The 27,288-nt window shown below is 48.9% G+C and overlaps 2 protein-coding genes across 6 annotated transcripts in view; one reads left to right on the top strand and one right to left on the bottom strand.

Annotated features, from left to right (window-relative positions):
- FHIP2B (FHF complex subunit HOOK interacting protein 2B) overlaps positions 1–19,472 on the top strand; it is a 36,213-nt gene extending 16,741 nt beyond the window's left edge. Inside the window, exons 7-17 of the mRNA XM_040414846.1 lie at positions 989–1,191; positions 1,272–1,383; positions 1,466–1,542; positions 1,662–1,851; positions 2,492–2,652; positions 2,810–2,926; positions 4,068–4,146; positions 4,328–4,474; positions 5,900–6,040; positions 18,159–18,259; positions 18,429–19,472. Coding sequence (XP_040270780.1) covers positions 989–1,191; positions 1,272–1,383; positions 1,466–1,542; positions 1,662–1,851; positions 2,492–2,652; positions 2,810–2,926; positions 4,068–4,146; positions 4,328–4,474; positions 5,900–6,040; positions 18,159–18,259; positions 18,429–18,531 — 1,431 coding nt within the window. The 3' untranslated portion in view covers positions 18,532–19,472. The remainder of the gene's footprint in view (positions 1–988; positions 1,192–1,271; positions 1,384–1,465; positions 1,543–1,661; positions 1,852–2,491; positions 2,653–2,809; positions 2,927–4,067; positions 4,147–4,327; positions 4,475–5,899; positions 6,041–18,158; positions 18,260–18,428) is intronic.
- Positions 19,473–21,344: 1,872 nt separating this feature from the next.
- Positions 21,345–26,937, bottom strand: NUDT18 (nudix hydrolase 18). 5 transcript variants are annotated; one of them, XM_040414840.1, is made up of 5 exons: positions 26,420–26,537; positions 24,802–24,959; positions 23,685–23,898; positions 21,801–22,419; positions 21,345–21,763 (listed from the first exon to the last, which is right to left on the bottom strand). In XM_040414840.1, the coding sequence occupies exons 1-4, from the start codon at positions 26,481–26,483 to the stop codon at positions 21,884–21,886; spliced, it is 972 nt and encodes a 323-aa protein (XP_040270774.1). In that variant the 5' UTR covers positions 26,484–26,537; the 3' UTR covers positions 21,345–21,763; positions 21,801–21,883. The 5 variants fall into 5 exon arrangements, with proteins under 5 accessions (XP_040270774.1, XP_040270775.1, XP_040270778.1 ...); XM_040414841.1 differs by lacking the exons at positions 21,345–21,763; positions 26,420–26,537 and adding an exon at positions 26,679–26,937 and having other exon boundaries at positions 21,884–22,419; XM_040414844.1 differs by lacking the exons at positions 21,345–21,763; positions 26,420–26,537 and adding an exon at positions 26,350–26,417 and having other exon boundaries at positions 21,884–22,419.
- Between the last annotated feature and the right edge of the window lie 351 nt (positions 26,938–27,288).

The raw sequence follows: 27,288 nt of genomic DNA, 5'->3' as shown, positions 1-27,288 counted from the left end.
CATGAACGCGCACGCCGCCGGCCGCGCATGCGCGGTTCTTCATTCCCTTGTGCTGCTTCTGAAACAGAGCCGCGGAATGCAGGACGTGAGAGGGTAGAGAAAGCGCTGCGGCGTCTCCCAGAATGAAGTTCGGCTATAACGGGAGCGCGCGCAAGTAAGGGAGGCGGAGTCAACTGATCAGCAGAGCGCTGACGAGCTGCCCATCAATAGAAAGGACAACGCCCCAGGCGTTAGTACAGAGCGAACAGGAGACGCTGCGATGAAATTAGAAGGTGGGATTAACCCCTTTAACTTCCTCTACACAATACATGCTGAAGTGAGACATCCCCTTTAAAGTGGTCCTGGAAAAAAAATAACATTGGCCCCATGTTGTAAACAGATCCAATTTGACAGAAGGCGGCACAACACAAGTAGTACTATATTGCGGCACAAAATACCATCCCAGTAGAGCCAAATACCACAATGCAACACAGTATACTGCCCCATCAGAACCAAATACCTCCCCAGAAGCTGTCCCTCTATGGTGGCCGGGGTCGGCTACCGCCTTCTGCCCTCCTACTCCAGCTACCTCAGGATGGCAGTACTGTTAAATTCAAGAGTCAGGATGGCACCTGTGTCTGGTGACCAGGTGCTTAATTATTTGACGCTCCCACCGTGAACTCTGTGAATGTCAGATCATTGCTTGACTGGTTGGCGGCAGTGAGGAGGGCTCAGGCGACCCCTTGGCGGCCAGTCTGCCCCTGACCTTAGAAGGGAATGATGTAGGATGCCCCTGAAGAGATGCTGGAAGATTGTGCCACCTGCTGTATGACCACCCACTGACCGTAAAACCAGAGAAGACTAAATGGTCCACTGGTTGGACCATAAATGATACTGACGACTTGCTATGTGGTGAGGAGACGTTTTATGGTTTGCCGTCTGTATCGCAGACATAATATGAGGAAGAGAAGTATCATCCATATAATGTAATCTGCCTCGCTTCTCTCAGTCACAGACCGGGCGACTGGCGGTGCGTGCCAGGGAGGCGCTCCTCGGGGTTCTGCGTGCCGCTCAGCAGGAGGGTCCAGCACATCTCATTGCACAGAGTGACCTGAGCCAGCAGGTGGCGCAACGTCTGTGCGAGCTGCACAGTGAGATTCCTCTGAGCACTCACCCGTGTGACATTACAGCCGCAGATGACACAGACTGGAGGTCAGGGCCCTGTGCTATATAGAAAATGGAGGTCACATTGTCCTATGTGCCCCAAGCTTAACACCATCTTTGAATTTCAGGACTGAGGTCGGCAGTGAGGAATACAATGCCATGCCGCCTGAAGTGGCAACTGTGAGGAGGTTCCTGTGCTGGGTGGAATTCTGTAATTGCCTCTTAAAGGAGTCCCATGAGGTGAGACCCTGTGCGGCCCTGCTGTGCATGATGGACGCATTCTTGCTGTATCCTTAATGTCGCCCTCTGTTATTGTCCATAGATGATCGCTGTGACCATAGCAGATTCCATAGCAGATGGTTACCTGAAAGTGATTCTACAAGAGGAACTTCTCCATGTGTCAGTATCTATGGATGGAGGTGTCGGTGCAGCACAGGAGAGCCTGCAGAGAGAGCACGTCTGCTACTGCCCCGATAGTCACCTACAGATTTACATTGACCCATGTGTATTTTCTCCAGATCTGAGCTCCGTATCTTACGAAGCACGGCTCTGCTCTCTGCACTGCTCCAGCGCCTGGGCCCTTCCCCACTAACCCATAGACTGGTGAGTTACCTGCTGGGAGATGACAGAGCCCCGGAGAAGAGGAGTGACCACGTGCCACAGCTGCGGACACAGCTCATCCAGAGGTGTAACCACTTGTCTGATGAGGTAAGAGCTCCCTGTCACATACAAATATAGCATATCGGATGACAAGCGCAGCTCTGCTACATCTAAGAGAGCTTGTCACTTCGCTGCTCGTGATCTCCACGCAATCATGTCTCGAGTTTCTGCTCCCAGGATCTTTTGCTGCTTGCGTAGGTTTGTACATACAGTGCTGTGAAAAAAGTATTTGCCCCTTTACCGATTTCTTTTGTTTTTGCACATTTGTCAGATTATCAAACGGACTTGAATATCAGACAAAGATAACCTGAGTAAATACAAAAAGCAGTTTTTAAATGATGATTTCATTTAGGCCTCATGCACGCGGCCGTTGATTGGCCGTTCCGTGCATTGGGAACCGCAAATTGCCTTCCCCAATGTATGGGCAATATCCGTGCAAATTCCGCAGACGGATCCGGACCCGTTCAACCGTTAAAGCTGAGCGCCCGAGGAAATCTAATAATTCAGATGAGAGGGCATTTAACCTCAATTGAATTGGCCTGGTGATTGTAATGGGTCAGCGTCCAGTTCTTGTGCTGTGCGTTCTACTTTCAGACGGCACCCGGATGTGAATCTGAATGATCCCTTATGGTGCATGTGATTAGTTCTGAGGATAAATGGGACATTTAGCCATTTTATGTTTGCTCAGATAAGTCTTGCTACATTGCGGCTCTTCGAGGAGATACTACAGCTACCCGAGGAGATGTGTATGCACAGCCTGGTGCTGCGTAACCTGGAGTCAAGGAGCTACCTGTCCGCAGTCCATGAGGAGAGCAGAGTACAAGACAGCGAGGCTTTTGAAGGCGCAGAGTAAGTGGCAGCATGTCCGGTAATGGAGGTGGTCTGGTAACGAGCCGCCCCCCCCCGTTACTGAAAACAGTTATTCTGGAACTTGTGCAGACAGTCATCCTATGGTCTCCTATGTAGTTATCTCTAGTTGTGATAGCGGAATTGTTGTCCCCTGCAGTGAGCTGGAAGAAGACCCCTACTTCACAGACGGGTTTCCAGATACAGGCCTGAGGCTTAATAATGGAAACCAACATCGTGGTACAGAATCTGCAGGAACAGAGCAGAGTGTCAGGAGGTGAGGATATAGGATGGTTGGAAATAAACTAAAATATGCAGGAGATGGGTGGGCATCACTAAAGGATCCTTTACATGGGCCGACTGTGCAGGCAATTATCGTGATCTGTTCATTCCCCGTATTTGCCTGCTCATAGCAGGAGGTGAGAGCTGCTGTTAGGCCCCTTTCACATGAGCGAGTGTCCTGTCCTGACCTTCCAGCACTTCCGGGGTCGCATAGCATTATATTGATTTATGATGCTCTGTAACCCTTGGAGGTCTGGCATGTATTAGATGACACTGACATAATGCTGTTAGTGTTATCCAATACATTCCAGAACTGTAAGACTACTTTCACACTTGCGGTAGCCTTTTCCGGCAGGCTGTTCCGGCGGGGGGAAAAGCCTGCCGGATCCGTGCTACTGCAAGTCCACCGTGCTGTGCGCTTCACTATAATGGGGGCGGGCCGGAGGTCCGGCCGCAGCACGGCAAGCATGCCGAGAGGTGGCCGGAATAACAATACAGCACGCTGCTTTTTTTGTCCGGCTGCCTCTGTGCATGCTTGCCGTGCTGCGGTCGGCCTTCCCCCACTATAGTGAATGGGGCCGAAGTGGACTTCCAGCGGCACAGTGGACTTGTGGTAGCACGGATCCGGCAGGCTGTTCCCCCACCGGAACAGCCTGATGGAAAAGGCTACTGTAAGTGTAAAAGTAGTCTAAGGGTTACATAGCATCATAAATCACTATAATTCTATGCGACCCTGGCAGTGCTGGAAGGTCAGGACGGGAGCTGCGCTCCTCAGAAACAATGATTTTACAGCACCTTTAGACAAGGCTCCTTCTCAAAATGTGCCCCGTGTAAAGGGGTCTTAAGTATTATTTTTTTTATGATTGCATTTTACTCACTTTGGGCAAATTTTTTTTTTTAATTGGTCTTTATTAAAATATTCAGCCATTTCTGAGATACAAGGGTTAAAAAAAAAAAATCTGTGTATTTGCAAGCGGTCACTTTGTGTTTTGTTTTGAGGGCTTATGTGTAGCTCTTCTCTCTGAGCTCCTGAACTCATAAACACATATTTAAGCCATATTCTTATCAGCGTGTATCACAAGGAGTAAAATGCAAAGGTGTCCCTAGGCTTTAACAGTGGCGCTTGTGATTTACAGCTTCCTGTCACTGGTTCCAGAGGAGATGAAATCTTCAGACTCAGGTTTTGACACTTACCTGCAGGACGCCCTGGTACAGGTGAGATGGCTTTATATGGTGTAATTTACCTGTGCTGCCCACATATCCATGGACATTCAGAAATTAATAAACTCTGCCCCTCCACCCTACAATATGCCCCAAACGATACAGCCCCTTTAACGTTGACGGTGGGGTCGTATTTGGTGGTTTGTGAATGGCAGTGACCTCTTTCTCTACACAGTACCGAAGCTGCTGTCAGCGTGCGTCATCATGGGGATGGCCGCCGTCACCTCAACCACTAAAAACGGGTCACCCCGGACAAGAGGAAATCTACGAGGGTCTTTTCCTTCAGGTTCTGTTTGATCGTTTGGGGAGCATCCTGGACCAGGTAATGTCCCCCCTATGTGTCTGTGTAGTTTCCATTGTCACCCAGTAGAGGTAAAGTCAGATCACTTGGTCTTGTTTTTAGGAATCGTGAAGTCTTTCTTCTCTCATCAGGTTAAGGACTCATGACAAGGATCGTTGGATGTTTTGAGGTCTGCAAATTGCGGATGCGCATAACACGGATACCGGCTGTGTACATTCCCTATTTTGCGAAAGGAACGTCCAGCCCCTAATAGAACAGTCCAATCCTTGTCGGCAGTGTTTAAAATAATAGGACATGCGGACGTACAGACATAAAAAATGCACACTGAGTCATTTCCGTTTTTTTTTGCGGACCCTTTGAAGAGAATAGTTCCGCATACAGGCCGCAAAACGGAACGGACATGGAAAAAAAAAGATGCGTGCATGAGCCCTAATAGAGGAAACTGTTCAGATCACTGGTGAAACATCTTCAAAATTTCTAACCAATTGTCTGGTCTTTCTTGACCCGTACCATCATGCTCCACACTAAATGACAGTACAGTATTCCACTGGTGGCCTAGGTGACAATCCTGCCCCGCTGTCTGTCTGTCTGTGGGATTTTCTGCATGGTCCTGAAACAAAAAATCTTGTAGAAATCCTGCAGAAAACACAGTGGCTAATCTCTTGCTCTTCTGTTCCAATTTTGACCGGGGAACGGGGGCTTAAAGGGGTTCAGCAAGTGGCATTTATCATGTAGAGAAAGTTAATACAAGGCACTTACTAATGTATTGTGATTGTCCATATTGTCTCCTTTACTGGCTGGATTCATTTTTCTATCACATTATACACTGCTTGCTTCCATGGTTACCACCACCCTGTGGTGGTCGTGCTTGCACACTATAGGAAAAAGCGCCAGCCTCTCTGGTGGCCGGGATCATGGGATCTTTCGTAGGCTGGCGCTTTTTCCTATAGCGTGTAAGCACGACCACCGCTGATGGACTGCAGGGTGGTCATAACCATGGAAACGAGCAGCGTATAATGTGATGGAAAATTGAGTCTAGCCAGCAAAGGAGGCAATATGGAGAATCACAATACATTAGTAAGCGGCTTGTATTCACTTTGTCTACATGATAAATGCTATTTGCTGAAGTGAGAGAAACCCTTTAAAGGGGTTGTCTCCCCTTCCAAACAGCGTGGATCTTTAGCTGTGCACTTTCGGATCATTCTGGGGGAGGTCACACGTCACTTGATTGGTGGCACAGGCAGCGCTGTAATAACGCCCACAGCTTTCCTGTGCGTGCTTGCTCCCCTGGCTGAGAGTGAAAGGGCACACCCCGATTTTCGCACTTGGACCCCAAGTGATCCAACATTTATCGCTATGCTGTATATAGCTAATAGCTGTTGTTTGCAGGAAATCTCCTTTAAGCTTTAATGTCGATCACCCTGTATCCACTATTCTGTCTTCCAGCCCTATGAAGTGAATCTGCAGGTCACCTCTCTGCTCACCCGCATAGCCCTCTTCCCTCACCCACACATCCAGGAATATCTTCTGAACCCCTTCATCAGCCTGACCCCGGGTGCACGGACCCTCTTCTCTGTGCTTGTACGGGTGAGTATCCAGGGGAAAGCTGCAGTCCAGAGTCAGGATCTCTATACATAGGGATCAGATTATCCCCTTTGTTCTGGAGCAAGGTCTCCAGCGACTGGCTAATCCCAGTTACTACTGTGGGGAACTGCTCGACATTGCTGCATTACACCTCAGCCATTGAAATCAGTGGGCGTTTATGTGACTGATGGGTGTGTAAAAAGCACTCTCTGCTCCGACTGTGGTGCTTCATCAGGGGCCGCCGGTATTACCGCCATATGGCACATGCTAAGTGCTGGTATCATCTACTGCAGATAGTTACACACAGCGGCAACGGGAAACTCCACTAAGGCTACTTTCACATCTGTGTTTTCTCATCCGTATCATTGGGGGACACAGGCTTGACCATGGGTATAGCTGTTGCCACTAGGTGGCGGACACTAGGCACAAAGGTGTGAGCTCCTCACTTCAGCTATACCCTTCCTACAGGGACTAAGCTAATTTTTTCCTTTTTTGATTTTTCTTTTCTTCTAGCTGGATTTCAGGCAGTCCTAGCTGCCTGCACTCCCACCCAGGAGACGGGAGACCAGGGGGTCCCCTAGTCCGCTGCTCCTTCCCGGTCTCCAGAAGTCAAGGAGGACCAGAGGTTCCTAAAGCCTCTGCATCCCGCCAGCCTTCAGATCACCACGGCCGCCCACTACAAGTCCCCTCTGTTATCCGGCTGGGGGGGGGGGGGCGGGGTGGCGGGTGCAGAAGACGCCGGACACGTGAGTATTTCTGGACCCCAGAGTGCTCCCCTCCTTCCTCCCCTTCTCAGGTTACCTTTAGTGATTTCCCCACAGGGGCTTTGTCTCCTCCATGCGTTTTTCTCCTGTCGGGGGTGTGTGTTTGGGCTGGAGAAACCTCTGGTGTGCAATGCCCCCTCTCCTCGGGACCCCCTTCCTCCTTCTCGGCGTTCCCGGTCCTGTGCACCGCCGGGGCCGCTGCTAATTGCTTCTCTGCGGCCTACTCCCGCATTGGCTCCCGGCCGGCATCTCCGCTCGGCCGGGGCTCTAGCGGCAGCTCCGCTATCCCGCAAGCGGGGGGGGGGGGGGGTTGGAGGCCTCTTCAGCAGGGACAGCAGAAGGGTCGGGCCTGTGTTTTCGCCGGGGACTGACTTCATGTTGGGGGCGGGGCATGAAGTTCTCCCCGCTCCCCCTCCCCCTCCCTCATCAGTATCCTGGCGTGAATCTTGGTGCCTTTTTCTGCCTCCACCCACCTCCTGTTTCAAGTGGATCTCTGCGGGACTCTGGCTCAAGGCACCTCTGGACAAACTGCATTGAGGGACACAGGTTGGGTAACCTCTGTCTCCCCTTCCTACACGGTTTAACCCCCATCTCCTGTTTCCTCTCAGTCTCCATCACCTGCCAGAGAGTCTCACTCCGATGTGTCCTCCTTGGAAGAGGCATGTTCCAAGAAGAGGTTTTCAGATGCGGACTTTGTCTCTCCTGAGTCTTCAAAACTGTCCTTCATGGTGGACAATCTCATTACAGCGGTTATAGAGACCTTACAGGTTGAGGACCCCGCACCCTCATCGGCCGGCTCGAGTTTTTCCTTCAGGAGGTCCCGTCGCTCGCCCAAATGTTTCCCCAACCACCAGTATTTTGATTCCTCTCTTTCCAAGGAGTGGAATTTTCCTGATAGATGTTTTGTCTTACCTTAGACGTCCTTTATCCATTTCCGGACAATTTGACTAAGAAGTGGTCGTCTTCAGCTATAGTTGACCCGCCAGTATCCCGCTTGGCAAAACATACCACTTTGCCGATGGCGGATGGGGCTTCTTTCTCTGATATCAGGGATAAAAAATTTGAATCTTTCGCAAAATCATCCTTTGAAGCAGTGGGCACAGCACTTCGAACGGTTTTTGCTTCTACATGGGTGAGCAAAGCTATGGGTGAGTGGGCAAACAATCTACGTCAGGGTCTCTCCTTGGGGGACCCCTCGCAGGAACTTTCTGATATTGCCCTGCAGCTCTCCCATGCCAGTGCATATATTTGTGAAGCCTCTCTGGACGCTGCCAGGCTTATGGCTCGCTCATCAACCCTTTTGGTGGCTATTTGCCGTACCCTATGGCTCTCCTGCTGGGCGGCAGATAATGCTTCAAAGCTGACCCTGACAACCCTCCCCTTTACCAGCAGCAGACTTTTTGGCAAACGCCTGGACGAGATCATTTCTGACGCTACAGGTGGTAAGAGAACTCATTTACTACAGAACAGGGTTTGTTTTAACAAGTCAAAGAAGCGTAAACCTCTTTTTTGCCCCTTTCAGAGTTTTTCCAGCCGCAAGCGGCCAACCGACAAGTCTGCCCCTGATCAGAAGCGCAAGACTTCCTTCAAACCTCGCCCTTCCTGGCGTCCCCGTCAACAGGGCTCAAGTCCTCCTCTGCATGATGTGCAGCTTTCAGCGCCCTCCGATTGGGTGAGCTGCCATCTTCATCTGTTTCGTCATGTTTGGCTGGCTCACGTCTCGGATGCCTGGGTGAGAGAGGTCATCTCAAGGGTTACAAGCTGGAATTCAGGTCCCGCTTCTTGCGCAAGTCCGTTTTCGCGGGTTTTACGCCAATCTCTTTGTGGTCCCCAAAAAGGAGGGGACGTTCCGTCCCATTCTGGGTCTTAAAGCACTCACCCGCTTCCTTCTGCTCCGCCGCTTTCGGACGGAGTCCCTGAGATCGGTCATTGCGTCCATGGGACTGGGGGAGTACATGTCCTCGATAGACATCAAGGACGCTTATCTTCATGTTCCTATCTGCATCAGTCACCAAAAATTTCTCCGGTTCGCAGTGGGTCCCTTTCACTACCAGCTTGTGGCCCTCCTGTTCGGCCTGGCCATAGCTCCCAGAGTCTTTGCGAAGGTTATGGTTGTGGTCTTGGCCCTGATCCATGCCAGGGGTATAGTGGCGATTCCATACTTGGACGATATCCTGATAAAGGGTCCGTCATTCCGGGCAACGGTGGACAGTCTGCGCATAGTCCTGGAACTCTTCGGATGGATTCTGAACCAGCAAAAGTCATGTCTTTATCCATCTCAGCGGCTAAACTTGATGGGCATGTTACTCGACACCTTTCATGCCAAGGTACTCTTGCCCCCGGAGAAGCCATCCTCTTCCCATTCGTCACTGCATGCGGGCTCTGTGTCACATGGTCTCTGCTTTGGAAGCAGTTCCCTATGCTCAGTTCCAGACCAGGACTCTTCAGCGAGCCATTCTAACCAATTGGGACTAATCCTCAGCCTCCCTGGATCAGCTCATACTTCTCCCTGCCCCGACCCGCCGGGCCCTCAGGTGGTGGTTGGTTTCCCCGATGCTGACGTCGGGACGCTCTTTCCTTTCTCTCCATTGGACAGTGCTGACAACGGATGCAAACCTCCGGGGTTGGGGGGGAGTGTTGGGAAATCTATACGTTCAAGACGTGTGGTCACGCGAGGAGCGCTCCCTCCCAATCAACATTCTGGAATTGAGAGTAATTAGTCTCTCTGCTTCGTTGGACCAACCATCTCTAGGGACATCCGGTTCGAGTTCAGTCCGACAACTCCACGGCTGTGGCGTACCCCAATCACCAGGGAGGCACCAGAGCCCGGCAGCCAGCAAGACAGCCAGCGGAGACAGCTCTGATTCTCAGCTGGGCAGAGGGCCATGTTCCGGCGCTGTCGGCAGTTCACATCCCCAATGTCGACAACTGGATGGCCGATATCCTCAGCTCTTCACCCGCAGGTTTTTCTAGCCATCTGCGAGCGATGGGGTCAGCCGGATGTGGATCTCATGGCCTCCCACTTCAACCACAAAAACTAGTGATTCCATGGAGTCAGTTCACGTTTCCTTACGTGTTCCCTCACGTGTTCCCTCCTCTTCCCCCTCATTCCGCGTCTCCTCCGGAAGATCTGGTCCAAAGGTCTGCCTGTCATTCTCATGGCCCACGATTGGCCACACAGAGTATGGCACGCATCTCTAGTCACCCTCCTCTCCGACAAACCCTGGCGTCTTCCCCTTCGGGAGGACCTCTTTTCGCAGGGACCGATCTTCCACCCGCATTTAGGGTCTGTACATATAACAGCATGGCTGTTGAAGCCGCCGTACTAGGGGCTCAGGGTTTCTCAGATGCTGTTGTCCAGACCATGATTCGTGCCAGAAGGTCGTCGTCTTCCCAAATCTACCACCTGACCTGGAAGTCCTACTTTAGTTGGTGCGAGCGTCGCCAGCTGTCTCCCATTCGTTTCTTGTTGCCGCGACTCTTATCTTTCCTGCAGTCGCGCATGGACTTGGGGCTGGCTCTCAGCTCCCTCAAAGGGCAAGTTTCGTCTCTTTCCATTCTTTTTCAGCGGAACTTGGCTTTGCTTTCTGCGGTATGGACCTGTCTGCAGGGGGTTGCGCACGCTGCGCCCCTTTTATGTCCTCCGTTGATTCCTTGAGATCTTGATCTAGTGCTCAGTGCTCTCCAGTTTTCACCATTTGAGCCTTTGCGGCAGGTGTCTCTTTGCTTCCTGTCCTACAAGGTGGCCTTTTTGGTGGCAATAACTTCCATCCATAGGGTGTCGGAACTCGCGGCTCTTTCCTGTCGGTCGCCTTTCATGATCCTCCATCAGGACAAAGTAGTCCTTCGCCCTGTTCAGTCCTTCCTTCCGAAGGTTGTGTCGGCATTCCATCTCAATGAAGAAATCATTCTCCCTTCTTTTTGTCCTGACCCGTCTCATCCTCGTGGGCAGTCGCTCCACACTATGGATTTGGTACGAGCTGTTCGAGTCTTTGTCCCAGACAGCATCTTTCCGGCGGACGGATTCCCTGTTCGTCATTCCAGAGGGGCCGAGACGAGGGCTGGCTGCGTCTAAAACTTCTATTTCCCGATGCATTCGTTTGGCCATTGTGGAAGCGTACCACATCAGTGACCGGAACCCACCCTTCCGGGTGACTGCTCATTTGGTTCGGGCAGTGGGGGCCTCTTGAGCGGTGCATCATGGGGCTTCGGCCCTTCAGGTATGCAAGCGACTAACCTGGTTTTCTTTGCTTCTTCTGATGCTTCTCTGTGGCGTCGAGTTTTGCAGACGGCGGTTCTCTGATTGGCAGAGGGGTTTTTTGTTATGCCCGCCCTTGGGACTGCTCTGTAACGTCCCATGGTCAGGCCTGTGTCCCCCAATGATACGGATGAGAAAACTAGATTTTTGTACTTGCCGTAAAATCTGTTTCTCTTCCGTTCATTGGGGGACACAGCTCCCACCCATTCTCTCTTCTACGGGCCTCTTCTGGTCTGTGTGGTTCTGGGTTTGTATGTAACATAGTACATAAGTAACATAGTAACATAGTACATAAGGCCGAAAAAAGACATTTGTCCATCCAGTTCGGCCTGTCATCCTACAAGTTGATCCAGAGGAAGGCAAAAAAACCCTGTGAGGTAGAAGCCAATTTTCCTCACTTTAGGGGAATAAAAAATTCCTTCCCGACTCCAATCAGGCAATCAGAATAACTCCCTGGATCAACGACCCCTCTCTAGTAGCTATAGCCTGTAATATTATTACACTCCAGAAACACATCCAGGCCCCTCTTGAATTCCTTTATTGTACTCACCATCACCACCTCCTCAGGCAGAGAGTTCCATAGTCTCACTGCTCTTACCGTAAAGAACCCTTTTCTATGTTTGTGTACAAACCTTCTTTCCTACAAACGCAGAGGATGTCCCCTCGTCACAGTCACAGTCCTGGGGATAAATAGATGATGGGATAGATCTCTGTACTGCCCCCTGATATATTTATACATAGTAATTAGATCTCCCCTCAGTCGTCTTTTTTCTAACGTGAATAACCCTAATTTTGATAATCTTTCAGGGTACTGTAGTTGCCCCATTCCAGTTATTACTTTAGTTGCCCTCCTCTGGACCCTCTCCAGCTCTGCTATGTCTGCCTTGTTTACAGGAGCCCAGAACTGTACACAGTACTCCATGTGTGGTCTGACCAGTGATTTGTAAAGTAGTAGGAATATGTTCTCATCACGGGCATCTATGCCTCTTTTGATGCAACCCATTATCTTATTGGCCTTGGCAGCCGCTGCCTGACACTGTTTTTTGCAGCTTAGTTTGCTGTTTATTAAAATTCCTAGATCCTTTTCCATGTCAGTGTTACCGAGTGTTTTACCATTTAGTATGTATGGGTGACTTGCATTATTCCTTCCCATGTGCATAACTTTACATTTCTCAGTGTTAAACCTCATCTGCCACTTATCTGCCCAAGCCTCCAATCTATCCAGATCCCTCTGTAGTAGTATACTGTCCTCTTCAGTGTTAATTACTTTACACAGTTTAGTGTCATCTGCGAAAATTGATATTTTACTATGCAAGCCTTCTACAAGATCATTAATAAATATATTGAAGAGAATAGGGCCCAATACTGACCCCTGAGGTACTCCACTAGTGACAGTGACCCAATCTGAGTATGTACCGTTAATAACCACCCTCTGTTTTCTATCATTGAGCCAGTTACTTACCCACATACAGATGTTTTCTCCCAGTCCGAGCATTCTCATTTTATATACTAACCTTTTATGTGGTACAGTGTCAAATGCTTTGGAGAAGTCCAGATACACGACATCCATTGATTCGCCGCTGTCAAGTCTAGTACTTACCTCCTCATAGAAACTGATTAAATTAGTTTGACATGACCGATCCCTCACGAAGCCATGCTGATATGGCGTTATTTGCTTATTTCCCATAAGATGCTCTAAGATAGCATCTCTCAGAAAACCTTCAAACAGTTTACCCACAACAGATGTTAAACTTACCGGCCTATAGTTTCCAGGCTCTGTTTTTGGACCCTTTTTGAATATTGGCACCACATTTGCCATGCGCCAATCCTGTGGGACATTCCCTGTCAGTACAGAGTCCGCAAATATCAGAAATAAGGGTCTGGCTATGACATTACTTAATTCCCTTAGGATACGGGGGTGTATGCCATCGGGTCCTGGCGATTTGTCTATTTTGATTTTTTTAAGTCGCTGTTGTACTTCTTCCTGGGTCAGACAGGACACTTTTAATGGCGAATTTATTTCAGCATTCAGCATTTCATCTGACAGTTTATTTTCCTCAGTGAATACATTGGAGAAAAAAATATTTAACAGCTTTGCTTTCTCCTCGTCGCTCTCTGCGACTCCCCCCTCATTACTCTTTAAAGGGCCGACACCTTCAGATTTATACTTTTTAACATTTATATAATTGAAGAACATTTTAGGGTTAGTTTTACTCTCTTTGGCAATTAATCTCTCGGTCTCTAGTTTGGCCGCTTTTATTTGTTTTTTACATGTTCTGTTTTTTTCCTTATAGTTTTTCAGTGCTTCCGTGCTACCCTCCTGTTTTAGGGTTTTATATGCTTTCTTTTTGTCATTTATTGCTTTCTTTACAGTTCTGTTTATCCACATTGGTTTCTTTTTGTTCCTTAACCTTTTATTCCCATACTGTATGTACCTCTCACAATGAGATTTTAGGATGTTTTTAAAGATATCCCATTTTTTGGCTGTATTTTTATTTTTGAGGAATTTGTCCCAGTTAGTTAGGCCTATGGCCTCTCTTAGTTGGCTAAATTTAGCTTTTTTGAAGTTTGGTATTTTTGTTTCTCCCTGTAGAAACGCTCTTTTGAATGATAATTGGAAGGTTATTACTGTATGGTCACTATTTCCCAGGTGTCCCCCAACCTGCACGTCTGTTGTTCTGTCAGGTCTATTGGTTAATATTAAGTCCAGTATGGCCGTCCCTCTAGTCGGGTCCTGAACCAGTTGGGAGAGATAATTGTCTTTGGTTATTGCCAAGAATCTGTTTCCTTTATGAGATATACAAGTTTCAGTTTCCCAGTCTATATCTGGGTAGTTGAAGTCCCCCATAATAACCACCTCATTATGATTTGCCGCCTTGTCTATCTCGTTTAGTAGTAGTTTTTCTGTGGACTCTGGTATATTAGGTGGTTTATAGTAGACTCCTATTAGTAATTTATTGTTGTTTTTAGCTCCATGTATCTCTACCCATAGTGACTCCACATGTTCATGTCCCTCACTTATATCTTCACGGAGTGTGGGCTTTAGACAAGATTTTACATAAAGGCAGACCCCTCCACCTCTCCGGTTTTGACGATCCTTTCTGAACAGACTGTAACCTTGTACATTAACTGCCCAGTCATAGCTATCATCCAGCCATGTCTCAGTTATTCCCACTATGTCATAGTCCTCCTCACACATCACTAATTCCAGTTCACCAGTTTTATTAGTCAGGCTTCTGGCATTAGTATACATACATATGAGAGGTTTATGTATATTTTTTACCCTACACCTTTCCTTCTGAACTGTTCTTGTCCCTCCTTCCATTTCTCCCCCAGTCCCACTACCTTGCCCCCGGTCTCTATCTGCACTATCTTCCCCTTCTATAGTGTAATTACCCTCCCCCCCAGTCCCTAGTTTAAACACTCCTCCAACCTTCTAGCCATCTTCTTCCCCAACACAGCTGCTCCTTCCCCATTGAGGTGCAGCCCGTCCCTACGATAGAGGCTGTAGCCGACAGAGAAGTCGGCCCAGTTCTCCAGGAACCCAAACCCCTCCATCCTACACCAGTTCTTGAGCCACTTGTTAATTTCCCTAATCTCCCGCTGCCTTTCTTGTGTGGCCCGTGGTACCGGTAGTATTTCGGAAAATACTACCTTTGAGGTCCTTGCCCTAAGCTTTTGCCCTAAATCCCTGAAATCATTTTTAAGGACTCTCCACCTACCCCTAACTTTGTCATTGGTTCCGATATGGACCATGACCGCTGGATCTTCTCCAGCCCCTCCCAGTAATCTGTCAACCCGATCCGCGATATGTCGAACTCTAGCGCCAGGAAGACAGCACACTGTTCGGCGATCACGGTCTTTGTGACAGATTTCCCTATCTGTTCCCCTAATAATTGAGTCTCCCACTACCAGCACCTGTCTGGCCTGCCCTGCTCTCCTGGTCCCCTGCTTACCGGAGCTGACATTCCCCTGACTGGCAGAGGAAGTGTCCGGCTGCGGCAGTGCCGTCCCTGGACTGATATCCCCCTCATCTGCCAAACGTGCAAACTTGTTGGGGTGTGTCAGATCAGGGCTAGCCTCCCTGGCACTCTTCCCTCTACCCCGCTTTCTAAATGTTACCCAGCTAGCTACCTCACTTTCCTCAGCCTCCTCTATGTCACCCTCTCCCTCATCTACCCCAAAGAGTGCTTGCTCGGTGAGAAGCAAACTTTTTTGCAAATTGTCAATGCCTCTCAGTGTTGCAACTTGCCCATTTAGAGACTCGATTAGCGATTCCAAACGGGTAATTTGCTCACATCTTGAACAAAGAAATTCACCCTGGAACGGCTGTTCCAGGACTGCATACATCATGCAAGATGTGCACTGGACTGCGTTGTCAATTGTGCAACACATACTAAATGGGGATTACACCACAAAAGCAAAAAATACAATACAATGTAGTAATAAGATACAGGCTAATTGCAGTCCCCCTTTTGTTTTCCTGTTTTTTTTTTCCTTGCTTCTCCTACTGCTTTTGCACTAACTGATTTAGCTTAGTCCCTGTAGGAAGGGTATAGCGGAGCTCACACCTTTGTGCTTACCCTGTTTCCCCGAAAATAAGACAGTGTCTTATATTAATTTTTGCTCCAAAAGATGCGCTAGGTCTTATTTTCAGGGGATGTCTTATTTTTCCATGAAGAAAAATACGGTACACATTTATTGTTGAACAAAAAAAAAGGAAATCAGGGTGGGGAGGGGGATCACTTAAAATGGCACAGGGTGATCAGAGAAGGGAATCAAAATGACACAGGGGTATCAGGGTGGAGAGGGGGATCACTTAAAATGACACAGGGGGATCAGAAGGGGGAATCAAAATGGTACAGGTGAATCAGAGGGGGGGGATTACTATAGCATTTTAGTACCCCCTTCTGATCCTCCTGTGTCATTTTGATTCCCCCCTCTGATCCCTCTGTGTCATTTTAAATGATCCCCCTCCCCACCCTGAGTCATTTTGATTCCCCCCTCTGATCACCCTGTGTCATTTTAATTACCGTTTTTAGTCTCCCCCCCCCCCCCCCCATCTTCACCAGACATCTGCCACCTTCCATCAGATATCCCCCCCCCCTACCTGTCACCCCGTCCCCTGTGTATCTGTGCCAGCCAAGTTGTGAGACTCCATCAGGGCAGAGCGAGCAGCGGGCGGAAGAAGGCGGCAGCTTGTCCTGGCGGCGGCTGCGGCCAATCAGTGAGCTCCTTACATTCTGGGGTGGCTTGCTTTATAATCGGGGAGGCATTATGTCCGGCCGATGCTTTATAATCGGGGAGGCATTACGGTATGTTCGGCCGATGCTTTATTATCGGGGAGGCCTTATTTTCGGGGGGATGCCTTATATTACAGCGATAGGCAAAACTAGAGGTAGGTCTTATTTTCGGGGGATGTCTTATTTTCGGGGAAACACGGTAGCAGCAACAGTTATACCCATGGTCAAGTCTGTGTCCCCCAATGAACGGAAGAGAAACAGATTTTATGGTTAGTACAAAAGTTTTTGCTGTATCCGTCATGGGTTTAGCAAAAACACAACCGGTATATAATACAATCCATTCGGAACGGATATGGTTATATTATATCCTAAATGAACAAGATGGATCAGTCACTTAAAGCGAACCTGTCACCAGGATTTTGTGTATAGAGCTGGGGACATGGGCTGCTAGATGGCTGCTAGCACATCTGCAATACCCAGCCCCCATAGCTCTGTGTGCTTTTATTGTGTTAAAAAACAGTTTTGAGTGATATGCAAATTACCTGATATGAGTCCTGTGTCCGGAGATGAGTCAAGCTGAAAGGAGCCCAGCACCGCCCCGCGTCCTCCGAATCTCCTCCTTGCCGGCTGACGTCACAGAGCTGGAGCGCCGAAATCTCGCGATGCGCGAGCTAGCGCATGCGCAGTGTCGGCATCATGTTCATTCCCTGTGCTGGCATCAGCACAGGGAACGAACTACGCATGCGCTAGCTCGCGCATCGCGAGATTTCGGCGCTCCAGCTCTGTGACGTCAGCCGGCAAGGAGGAGATTCGGAGGACGCGGGGCGGTGCTGGGCTCCTTTCAGCTTGACTCATCTCCTGCTACGGGACTCATATCAGGTAATATCACTCAAAACTGTTTTTTAACACAATAAAAGCGCAGATAGCTATGGGGACTGGGTATTGCAGATGTGCTAGCGGCCATCTAGCAGCCCATGTCCCCAGCTCTATGCGCAAAATCCCGGTGACAGGTTCGCTTTAATCCATTGTAAGTCAATGGGCACCAGATCCTTTTTTTTTTTTTATTTGTGTCCGAAAAAACGGATCCGTCACTATTGCCTTACATTGTGTTTCATGACCGATCCGTCTTGATCAGTATCCCGTGATGCACACAAAAACACAGTTTGCATCGCTTTTGTGTGCGTCATGGGAACGCAATGCATTCTGGTTTTGTCCCCATTCATTGTCATTGAGGAAAAAACTGAAGCGTTTTCCTCCACTATTAAGATCCTATGACGGATCTCAATAGCGGAAAGGAAACCGCTGATGTGAAAGTAGCCTTGAGATCCAGTCAGCAGACAACATAATGTTCTTCAGTCTGCTGCTGGGAAAGCCACAGGAAATAGGGAATTTCCAACTTCCTTCCAAATTCCCTTCGTTTAATCACCCTACTATACAGGTATACTCCCCAGTATGTTATTTAACCCCTTCCCGCAAATGGATGTACTATTTAGTTCAGCCTGCATTGTTCTTACTGCAAATGGACGTTATAGTACAGCACATCGCGGGCAGCGCCAGTACCATCCGCAAGCATCTTGCTGCAACTGCTGGGATTGTCGTCACCCTGTCTGGTCCCAGCCTTTTGATCCCTTAGGTGCTGTGGTCAATGGCAGTAGGGCCATCTAAGGATATTGATGGAGGAAGTGAGCATCCTCTCTCATGCCATCTGTGCCCTGCTAAGTGCTGGCACCCGGGGTCCTAACAGGCACAGATATTAAAATATATGTTAAGTTATATTAGGATATGTGCCTATTTCTGCTCCCTTGATTCCCCCTCGTGCCCCTTTTCTCATCTCTTGTATGGATTACTACCTGTAGGTGGTTGCAGACCTCGCCCAGCGATCTCAGCGGGTATCAGATTTCCGGGAGTTGCTCCTCCTCGTCAGAAGACAATTGATGGGGGAACCTGCTGTTCATCCGTGAGTATATCTTCCTCTGTACCGTACAGTCGCCACGTGTCCTTGAGAAGATCCCAGTGTTCACCATGACCTGTAGTGAAGCTCTTCCTAAAATAAGATATGGCCACACCAGACGACGGCCTGGTCTGTGTCATGAATCTCTTGTGTTTATCACTGTTTCTCTCTGCAGGTTGGGGCATGAAACACTATGCAAAGGCGTCGTCGTCCTGGAGGAGTTCTGCAAGGAGCTGGCGGCAGCTGCCTGTGTCACCCACCATCCCCTCGGCATCTAATGTCAACGTAATGGGACATGGAAATAGCCATAAATTCAAGTGCAATAGCTCTAATGTCCCCTTGGAGACACCCAAGACTATATTGTCTTATGACCTTACCGTGCCTTGTTTCGAAATCCCTGGAGCTTGGAGGAGCTGGGCCTCTTCCAATTTTATTGTAATGGGGCTTCCACCATAGTGGGGTCCACTTCCTACCAGCTCTTGCAGCCCCTTAGTGACTGTTTAGGTAGGTTCTGCAGGGTCTTTGTTTCGCACACCGTGCTGCCACATCTTTCCCTCATCCGTAATTTCATCCTGTTCGTTGCTTTGGTTTTATGCAGTGTATGTGGGGATTTTATTGGTTTTTTATTTTTTTTAACCCATCAGTGGGCTGCTTAAAGAGGACCTTTCATCAGTTTTGAAATAGGCAAATTATGGTATTACCTTGTAGGGCGCCCCCACTGATGCCATAGGTGTTTTTTTTTTTAAAAGTCGTCCCCCCCCCAATGATTTGGCGCGCTGTATTATAATGAGCAGTAAATTCGCAACGGGGAGGAGACTCAGTCTTCTGCTGTGGGCATCTCCTTCTCCCTGGCTGTGAGCGCGATCCAATCAGAGCGGACCACTCACAGCCAGGGAGAAGGAGATGCCCACAGCAGAAGACTGAGTCTCCTCCCCGTTGCGAATTTACTGCTCATTATAATACAGCGCGCCAAATCATTGGGGGGGGGGGCGACTTTTAAAAAAAAAAACACCTATGGCATCAGTGGGGGCGCCCTACAAGGTAATACCATAATTAGCCTATGTCAAAACTGATGAAAGGTCCTCTTTAACACTCAGGCGGTCCGCTTCTGATCTGTCCTCCCTCCGTCTCGCCTAGAGGTAGAGTGCTCTTTTAACCCCCCAAACATCCTGCCAGTGAGCACCTCTCTTCCCCATGTAAATAAATGCCTCTATGTGGACTTGTTTTCTTCCGTTTGTAATCCTGGGAGAAATCAGCGTTTTCTAATGATGAATTGTTATGTGTGTATTTGCCATCTGCAGCTGTGGATGGTTATGAGCCTGGCATCACAGGGAGAAGACGGGCAGCTATATTTTTTTCGGACACCATAGAACCTGACTGACCCCATCATTACATGTCAGCGGGGTCTGTCAGCACCATTGGTGTCCGATGGATCCATCACCCCATGATGTCCTGGGAGACGCTCAGAAGTGCAGGAGACTGAGATGTGGGTTTGTGGTCCTCGTACTGAAGAGCTGTTTAGATGCCCCTTTGATATGAGGGGCATAATATGGACACCGGTGATTTCCAAGGCTACCGAAAACTGCAGTGAATAGAAACCATTCATAAATCACTGTAGAGAAAGACTGTTTGCATTGATAAATCCCCCCCGGACAGTAACATAGGACCCCCACAATCAGCCCATTGAGAGGAATGGACCATCTGTGTAATGCACCAACGTGGCTGTTGGGAGAGTTGCTCTGCTCTGAGTAAGGCCACTGTCACATCTGCGGCAAGCTGATCCGCCACAAACGCCGACTGTTGGACCGACCAAAAACCATTGCATACAACGTTTTTTTGTCCGACCGAAACCTGTCTTTGCCGCAAAGTGACCGGATCATCACAGTCCATGGGGATCCAGTGGTGAACTATAGAGTCCAGAAATGCTGGATCTGCTGCTGCAGATGTGACCACGGCCTAAGTTCAAGTGCCGGGGATTTCGGTGATCACACAATGTATTTGAGACCACGCATGTGGTCAGGCATCAGCTGCAGCACCAAACATGACCCCCATCAAATCGCAGGTTTATGAGCGGCCGGTGACCAGAGCATGTCAGTGACAGCGAGGGACCGAGGGAGTGGTGCGGAGAACGTAGGTATGCTTCCCTATGCAGGTCTGGGGGAAGCGGGGTTGGCAGAAAGGTCATCATTGTTGGACAAGCCCCTTTAAGATTAATCCCCAGTCAAGTATTCATGTCTTCTCAGTAGGAACAGAAAGGTAAGTCGCTGCTGGACTCCTCCAGTGGCGACTTACCTCCCAGAGAACAAAAGGATCGGGCAGTCGAAATCCAACATGCCTGATCCTGACCTCCGCAAGGCATTAGACAGTTGGCGGACGGTTAGTGCATGTTCACACCTGGTATGCCCTCATGCAGACTTTTCTAAATGAGGCTTGCGGAAAATCCACACACATAAGTAATAATAATTGTTATACACATTCTGCAGAAATAACCCTTTTCACATGTAGGGAAGTGGTTTTCAGTCTAAGGCATTTCTGCCATAAATCTGCTGCCGTGTGTGAATGTCCTCTTCTAGAGAGGGTTCCCGTTGTAAAGGATGATCAGCGTGGAGGTGGTAAGGACAGGCCCATCTGTACCATGACACCGTTTATTCATGAGCCCACACGGGGCGATGTGCTGCCGACAAACCATCAAAGGCCTGATCGCCCGGCACACGAGCGTATGTCTGGAAGCTGGGTGCGGCGGCGGCCATATTGGTTGTCACCCAGCTTTCCCAGACTCTTGAATTTACCCAGTTAAACTAGGTGCGGAGGGAACGCTGCATAACTGATGAGTCCACATGTCATATATGTAGTTTACACATCTACCCAGATCTCGTGAACATGCTTGGTTATATACCTCACACCCATACAAGTCTATAGAAGAATATAAGCCTGACATCATGTCTGCACGCATGCTCGTGACCGTGTTTTATAACATGGACATACATGTCGGTATATTGAAGCGACATACGGCATGTTGCGACTCCCAGCAGCTCCACGGCAGAGAACATAGGATAGCACTAGGCCGTATTCACACAGTCGGCATGCTGCGCAGGGCATAAAACATCCTATTCACATGCACTGATGTCAGAATGCTAGCGGATTGTGACAGGATTTAGGGACGGCCCTTTAAGAATCCTACTAAGAGAGGGGTGCAAGATAACAAATCCAAACGCTATAGTGATATTAAAGAGGAGCTCTCCATTCTCTGGACTTATATTGCCCTTAATACGTTTTCAGACCATCCCCCCCCCTGTTATTCCTCCTGGAAATGTATCCCTAATGGGGGTTGTCCCACCACAAGATGTTATCCATAAGATCGGGACCCTCACAAATCACAAGAATGAGGTGCCGGAGTGAATAGAGCAACGGTCATGCATGCACGCTGTCCCATAGAGCACGTGTGACCACCGCTCCATTGATCGGATACTTCTTCTCATTGGAAGGCCCCTTTTAGTCAACTACTGGTTGTCAGTGGGGAATAACACCATGTTGATGACCGTGTTATACACTGTATGGACACTCCCTATCTACCAGGGGAACTCCCATTTAGGTATACAGTGCCAGGAGGAATTACAGAGGAACAAGGATTCAGCTATGTAAAGGCAGCAGGGTGTTCTTCTGCAACGCTTGCTCCAGTCGTTCTTTCAGTCCTTCATCCTCAACTGTAGCCCAGCTGAGACCCCCTGTTCTGACCACGGGCGGTTCAGGCCCCTGGAACAACCCCATGATATTAAAGCACACTCCATCTGCATTGTCCCCACCTTGGTGCTGGACGCCTAAGATGCCGTATGTCTCAGGACGATCTTGCAGCAGGTAGAGCAACGGAGCGAGGAGGCTGCCGCAACGCGCAGCGCACACAATGGTGGGGAGATGGCCGCTGGAGCTCTGCAGGATCTGGATTCCTCCGGGACTCGTCCACACAAGAAGCAGCCGGAGGACGAGAAAGGGAGACGGGCACAACTGTGGTAGGACAGACGGATGTGAGGGCAGGCGGCGATACTCCAAGGCCAGCTTGATGAGAGGAAGAATGTCTCTGCTGCGCAGGGGCAAGGGCGACTCTGTGTCCCACCACGACGCCTGGAGAGATTCCTTGTCTGCTGCGGCAGAAGGTTTTAGAACGCCCCCTGCAGGGAAAGCAGTGTTATTCATCAGGATCGTCCACACGTTTAGGGCTCATGCACATGAGCGTATTTTCTTTCCGTGTCTGTTCAGTTTTTTTGCGGACCGCATGCGGAACCATTTATTTGGATGGGTCCGCAAAAAAAACCCAAAAAAAAACGGAAGTTACTCCGTGTGCATTCCGTTTCCGCATTTCCGTGCCGCAAAAAAAAAAATAGAACATGTCCTATTATTGTCCTCATTAAGGACAAGGATAGGACTGTTCTATTAGGGGCCGGCTGTTCCGTTCCGCAAAATACAGAATGCACATGGACGTCAAAATACATACGGTCTTGTGCATGAGCCCTTAGGGAAAGGGGTAGGATTAGAAGCAGCCATCTGTCTACAAGCTCCTAGGCTCCCCCTAGTGGCAGCTGCAGGCAGCTAGAATTGCACAAGTAGTGAACTGGTTTTGATTCTTAGCGATGCGATCTGTACTTTTCATTGATACCATTTTGAGGTGTGTATGACTTTCCATCACTTTTTAGTCTATTTTTTTGTGGGAGCTGCAAAAGCAAACCGGCCATTTTTTATATTTTTTTTGTTACGCCACTCACCGTATGGGATAAATATTTTTATATTTTAATAGTGCGGGCGTTTTCAGACGCGGTGATGACTATGGTGTTTAATTTTTATTTATTTTTTTTATTCTAGGGAAAGGAGCGTAATTTTAATTATTTTATTTAGATTTTTAAAAACTTACTTTTAAACTTTTTTTTCAATTCGGTGACTACAACCTGCAACCCTCTTGTATTCTGTAATGGCTATCGCTCCATTACAGAATACTGACGTGAGCCCCTCCTTCCTGCGGTACGTGTATGGTGCTGGGACTCAAGGGGTTAAAAAAAGGTGGGAGTGGGAAACGCGAGGCACCCCGACACATTTATTACCTACGGGCGAAAATGATACCCGAACTCCATGCCAGCTCCTAGATGGCACAGATTTCAGTTCCGGCACGCGGACTGCATGAAATGTGACACAATTATTGACCAGGTATGTGCCTATTAAAGGGGGGTTCAGACTTTAATTGGTGGGGTTTAAACACTCCAGGACCCCCACTGATCCATCTGTAGGAGGCGCTTACCCTAGGCGGGTGACATCACATTTATCAGGCCTAGGCACAGTTCAGCCCAGGTTATTGGCAGGGGTCCCGGGGGTCAGACCCCCACCGATCAGTATAAAAAAAAGTTGGAAAACCCCTTTAACAATTATTTCCTGTAATTCTCCATACCTGTTTCCTGAGCGAGGAATACAAATCGAACCCAGGAGCCGCCCCTCTCTTCTACCACCAGCAGGGTGAGGGGCTGGCACAGGAGCCCGGTCTCCTCCGTCACCTCCCGGCACAGACCCTCCACCAGGCTTTCCCCTCTCTTCAGCCGCCCAGCAGGGAGGTACCAGCTCCCCCAGCACTCCGCCTTGGCCTCCTGCATCATCAGCACCTCATTCTGGAGACGAAATCACAGGTTCAAAGGGGGTCCGTGTCCTGCAGAGCATACACTCGCTTAGGGGACCCCCAATTGTTATTGACGGGGGGTCCCAATGGTCAATTATTCTGTGGATGGGTTATAATTTGATATGGTGCAAAAATCCCTTTAAGGGAAATCTCCCACTTCCACAGGACAATCCTTAAGGGTCCATTCACACGTCCGTGTGTGTTTTGCGGATCTGAAAAACACGGACATTGGCGATGTGCTTTCTGCATTTTGCGGACCGCACATCGCCGGCACTTAATAGAAAATGCCTATTCTTGTCCGCAATTGCGGACAAGAATAGGACATGTTCTATTTTTTTCGGAAACGGAATTGCGGATCCGCAATTCCGGATCCGGGCAGCCCATCGTGCGGCCCCATAGAAATGAATGGGTCCGCAATTCCGTTCCGCAAAATGCGGACATGTGAAAGGACCTTAAGGGTCCATTCACTCGTCCGTAAGTGTTCTGCGGATCCGCAAATTGCGTATACGCAAAACATGGACACTGGCATCGTGCATTCCGCAATTTGCAGACCGCACATCGCCGGCACCATAATAGAAAATGCCTAATCTTGTCCGCAATTTTTTTGCGGGAATGAAAGCACGGATGTGGAAGCGCGGATCCGCAAATGCGGACAGCACATTCCGGCCCCATTGAAAATGAATGGGTCCAAAATTGCGGAACAGATGCGGACCCATTTTGCGAACGTGTGAATGGACCCTAAATGTGAGACAGGATTGGGCGTCCCCTTTGGCAGCATATTCCATTGAATACAATGGGCACAGCACCTGCCCCAGTTTTATCAGTAGATATGGTTCTCCCAGATGGGACTATCCCTCTAATGGGCGCTATACCGCCCCAGGCGCCTTATCCTCACCTGTTCATTCACTAAGATGCCCATGACAATATAACATACGTTGTGCCTCAGTTTCATTGGTTGCGGGCTCTCGGGGGCCACATCGTATTTATCTGTAAGCGGGACAGCTCCTCCGTCTAGGACGGTTCTCAGCTCCTCCTCCGGACTGGAAGACATGTCTGAAACACGGAAAGAACACGTTCATTACTTACACCATGGGCCCCCGTCATCACAGTGCGGGAAAGAGGGAGCCCCCTCCCCATGTGGTCAGCATATAGGGGGTTAATCCGCTGGAATCAGCATTGACCGCGAGGCCCCTGCACTGATCGGACGCACACAGCCCATACACATCGCCAGCTTTTAGACATTGGTTTAGTTTTCTGGCTCTTGAATGGTCTTCTGTCATTCTTAATCCGTGTCCGGAAAAGCTGGGTAGCGCCTGATAGGGCGATCACGCTTTTTATCACCCAGCACTATAATGGTTGTCACTTAAGACTTAAAGGGGTTGTCTAGGCACAGAAATTGATGACCTATCCTCAGGGTCAGACCGGAGGGGTCTGACTCCCGGTGTTCTGCCAGATTACTATACCTTGGCAGAATGCTATACCCGGAAGTGACGCGGCCGCACTGCAAGCGCAGATCCACTGGATTCGTAATAATAATAATTGCACCGCCGCGGGAGAAGCACCTACTTCATTTGCATGCGCCAAACCGTACACCGCGCGTGCGCGCTCAGGGACCTCACTCAGCTCTGCTATGTGGTGAGGCTGAACTGCTCCAGATGATGTGTCCGCGCGTGCGCACTCAGGGGTAGGAAGATCTGATGGAATATTTTGCACTGAAAAATCTACCTACCCCTGAGCGCGCACGCGCGGTGTACGGTTTCGCGCATGCAAATGAAGTATGTGCTTCTACTGCGGCGGTGCAATTATTTTTATGAATCCAGTGGATCTACGCTTGCGCAGATCCACACCCCCCCTCCTCCAGCTGATTCCGGTGCGGCCGCGTCACTTCCAGGTATAGGAATCTGCCAGAACACTGGCACGCCGCGGTGCTGGAAACTATGGGGTGGAAGGGTCAGACAGACATCCACCGATCTGATATTGATGACCTATCCTACATCTGTAGCCTGGACAACCCCTTTAAAGGGAACCTGTCACCTGGATTTTGGGTATAGAGATGAGGACATGGGTTGCTAGATCACCGCTAGCAGATCCGCAATATCCAGTCCCCATAGCTCTGTGTGCTTTTATTGTGTATAAAAACCGATTTGATACATATGCAAATTAACCTGAGATGAGTCAGAGCTTGAAATATGACTCTTCTCTGGTCACACAAGTAAGATATGACTCTTTTATGTTAATTTGCATATGTATCAAATCTGTTTTTTTACACAATAAAAGCACACAGAGCTATGGGGACTGGGTATTGCGGATGTGCTAGCGGCCATCTAGCAACCCATGTCCTCAGCTCTATACACAAAATCCTGGTGACAGGTTCCCTTTAAGCACATATGTGCAACCTGTGTCCATGCTGGGAGTTGTAGTTTCCCAGCAGCAGGAGATTCACCAGTAGCAGACGGCTCTCAGCAGCAGTCACATCCCGACCGTCTCATTCACATCTCAGCTGTCTCTCTCACCTCGTCTCTTCAAACCCGGAAACACTGGGCAAGCTGCTCCCTGCACACATTGGTCACTGCTCATCTAGCCTTCTCTTCTGATTGGCTGATGTGAGATTAGGGAGTGGCTTAGTTTAAAGAGACATGACCCTAGTCTAGAAACTGCATAACTGAATGGGAAAAAAATGTTTGTAAAAAGGCAGACTTTTTTCATTCAGACAACTTTGTAGTCGTCTTTAAGTACTAAGGAAAAACCTATGGGAACACACCCCAAACAAACCACAAGAGGTATGACAGGCCCAGGCTGATGTTGCGGTGGTGTCATTGCGCCTCTTCATAATTTTAGCGAATCTCCGGAGGTTAACGCATCAGTAACTGAAATCTACGCCAGCTGGGAGCGGCTTCTGCAAATTTTGAAACTTTTCTACTTCAGAAGACCCAATAGAAAAAAAAAAAACACCAGGAGAAACAGCATAAAAAAAGTAACATCTGTTTCTGGGAAAGCTGGGTGATCACTAAAAGGCCATCATTACAGCGTGTATTATCCTGCTTTTAGACTCCTGGGGACGCAGTCAGGGTTCAGCTACACGGCACCAAAATACATGCGACTTGTCTGCTATTTGCTGTCGTACGACTATTTTAGAGCTGGGATTTGGCTGTGAAAACGCAGCACGACTTACATTAAAATCAATGGAGGAATAGTCATTAGTGTTGAGCGAACTTTGAGCGTGTTTTAAGTTCTGCGTCCAAAGTTCGGGTTCAGGTTATCGAAGAATCCCGTTATAGATTCCGCTACCACGGATCATAACGGAATTTGGAATCCATAACGGGATTCTTCGATAACCCGAACCCGAACTTTGGACGCAGAACTTAAACCACAAGTTCGCTCA

This window comes from Bufo bufo, chromosome 1, assembly GCF_905171765.1.
Source record: "Bufo bufo chromosome 1, aBufBuf1.1, whole genome shotgun sequence".
NCBI classification, from domain to species: domain Eukaryota; kingdom Metazoa; phylum Chordata; class Amphibia; order Anura; family Bufonidae; genus Bufo; species Bufo bufo.
This window is presented reverse-complemented; position numbering and strand designations above follow the sequence as displayed.

Excerpts from the sequence above, each read along its gene's own strand:
- NUDT18 (XM_040414840.1), bottom strand. The coding sequence starts at position 26,483 with ATGAGCAGTGACCAATGTGTGCAGGGAGCAGCTTGCCCAGTGTTTCCG. Across the intron at positions 23,899-24,801 it reads GCATCTTAGTGAATGAACAG|AATGAGGTGCTGATGATGCA; the intron begins GTGAGGATAAGG and ends TTTCGTCTCCAG. Across the intron at positions 22,420-23,684 it reads ATTCCTCGCTCAGGAAACAG|GGGGCGTTCTAAAACCTTCT; the intron begins GTATGGAGAATT and ends CTTTCCCTGCAG.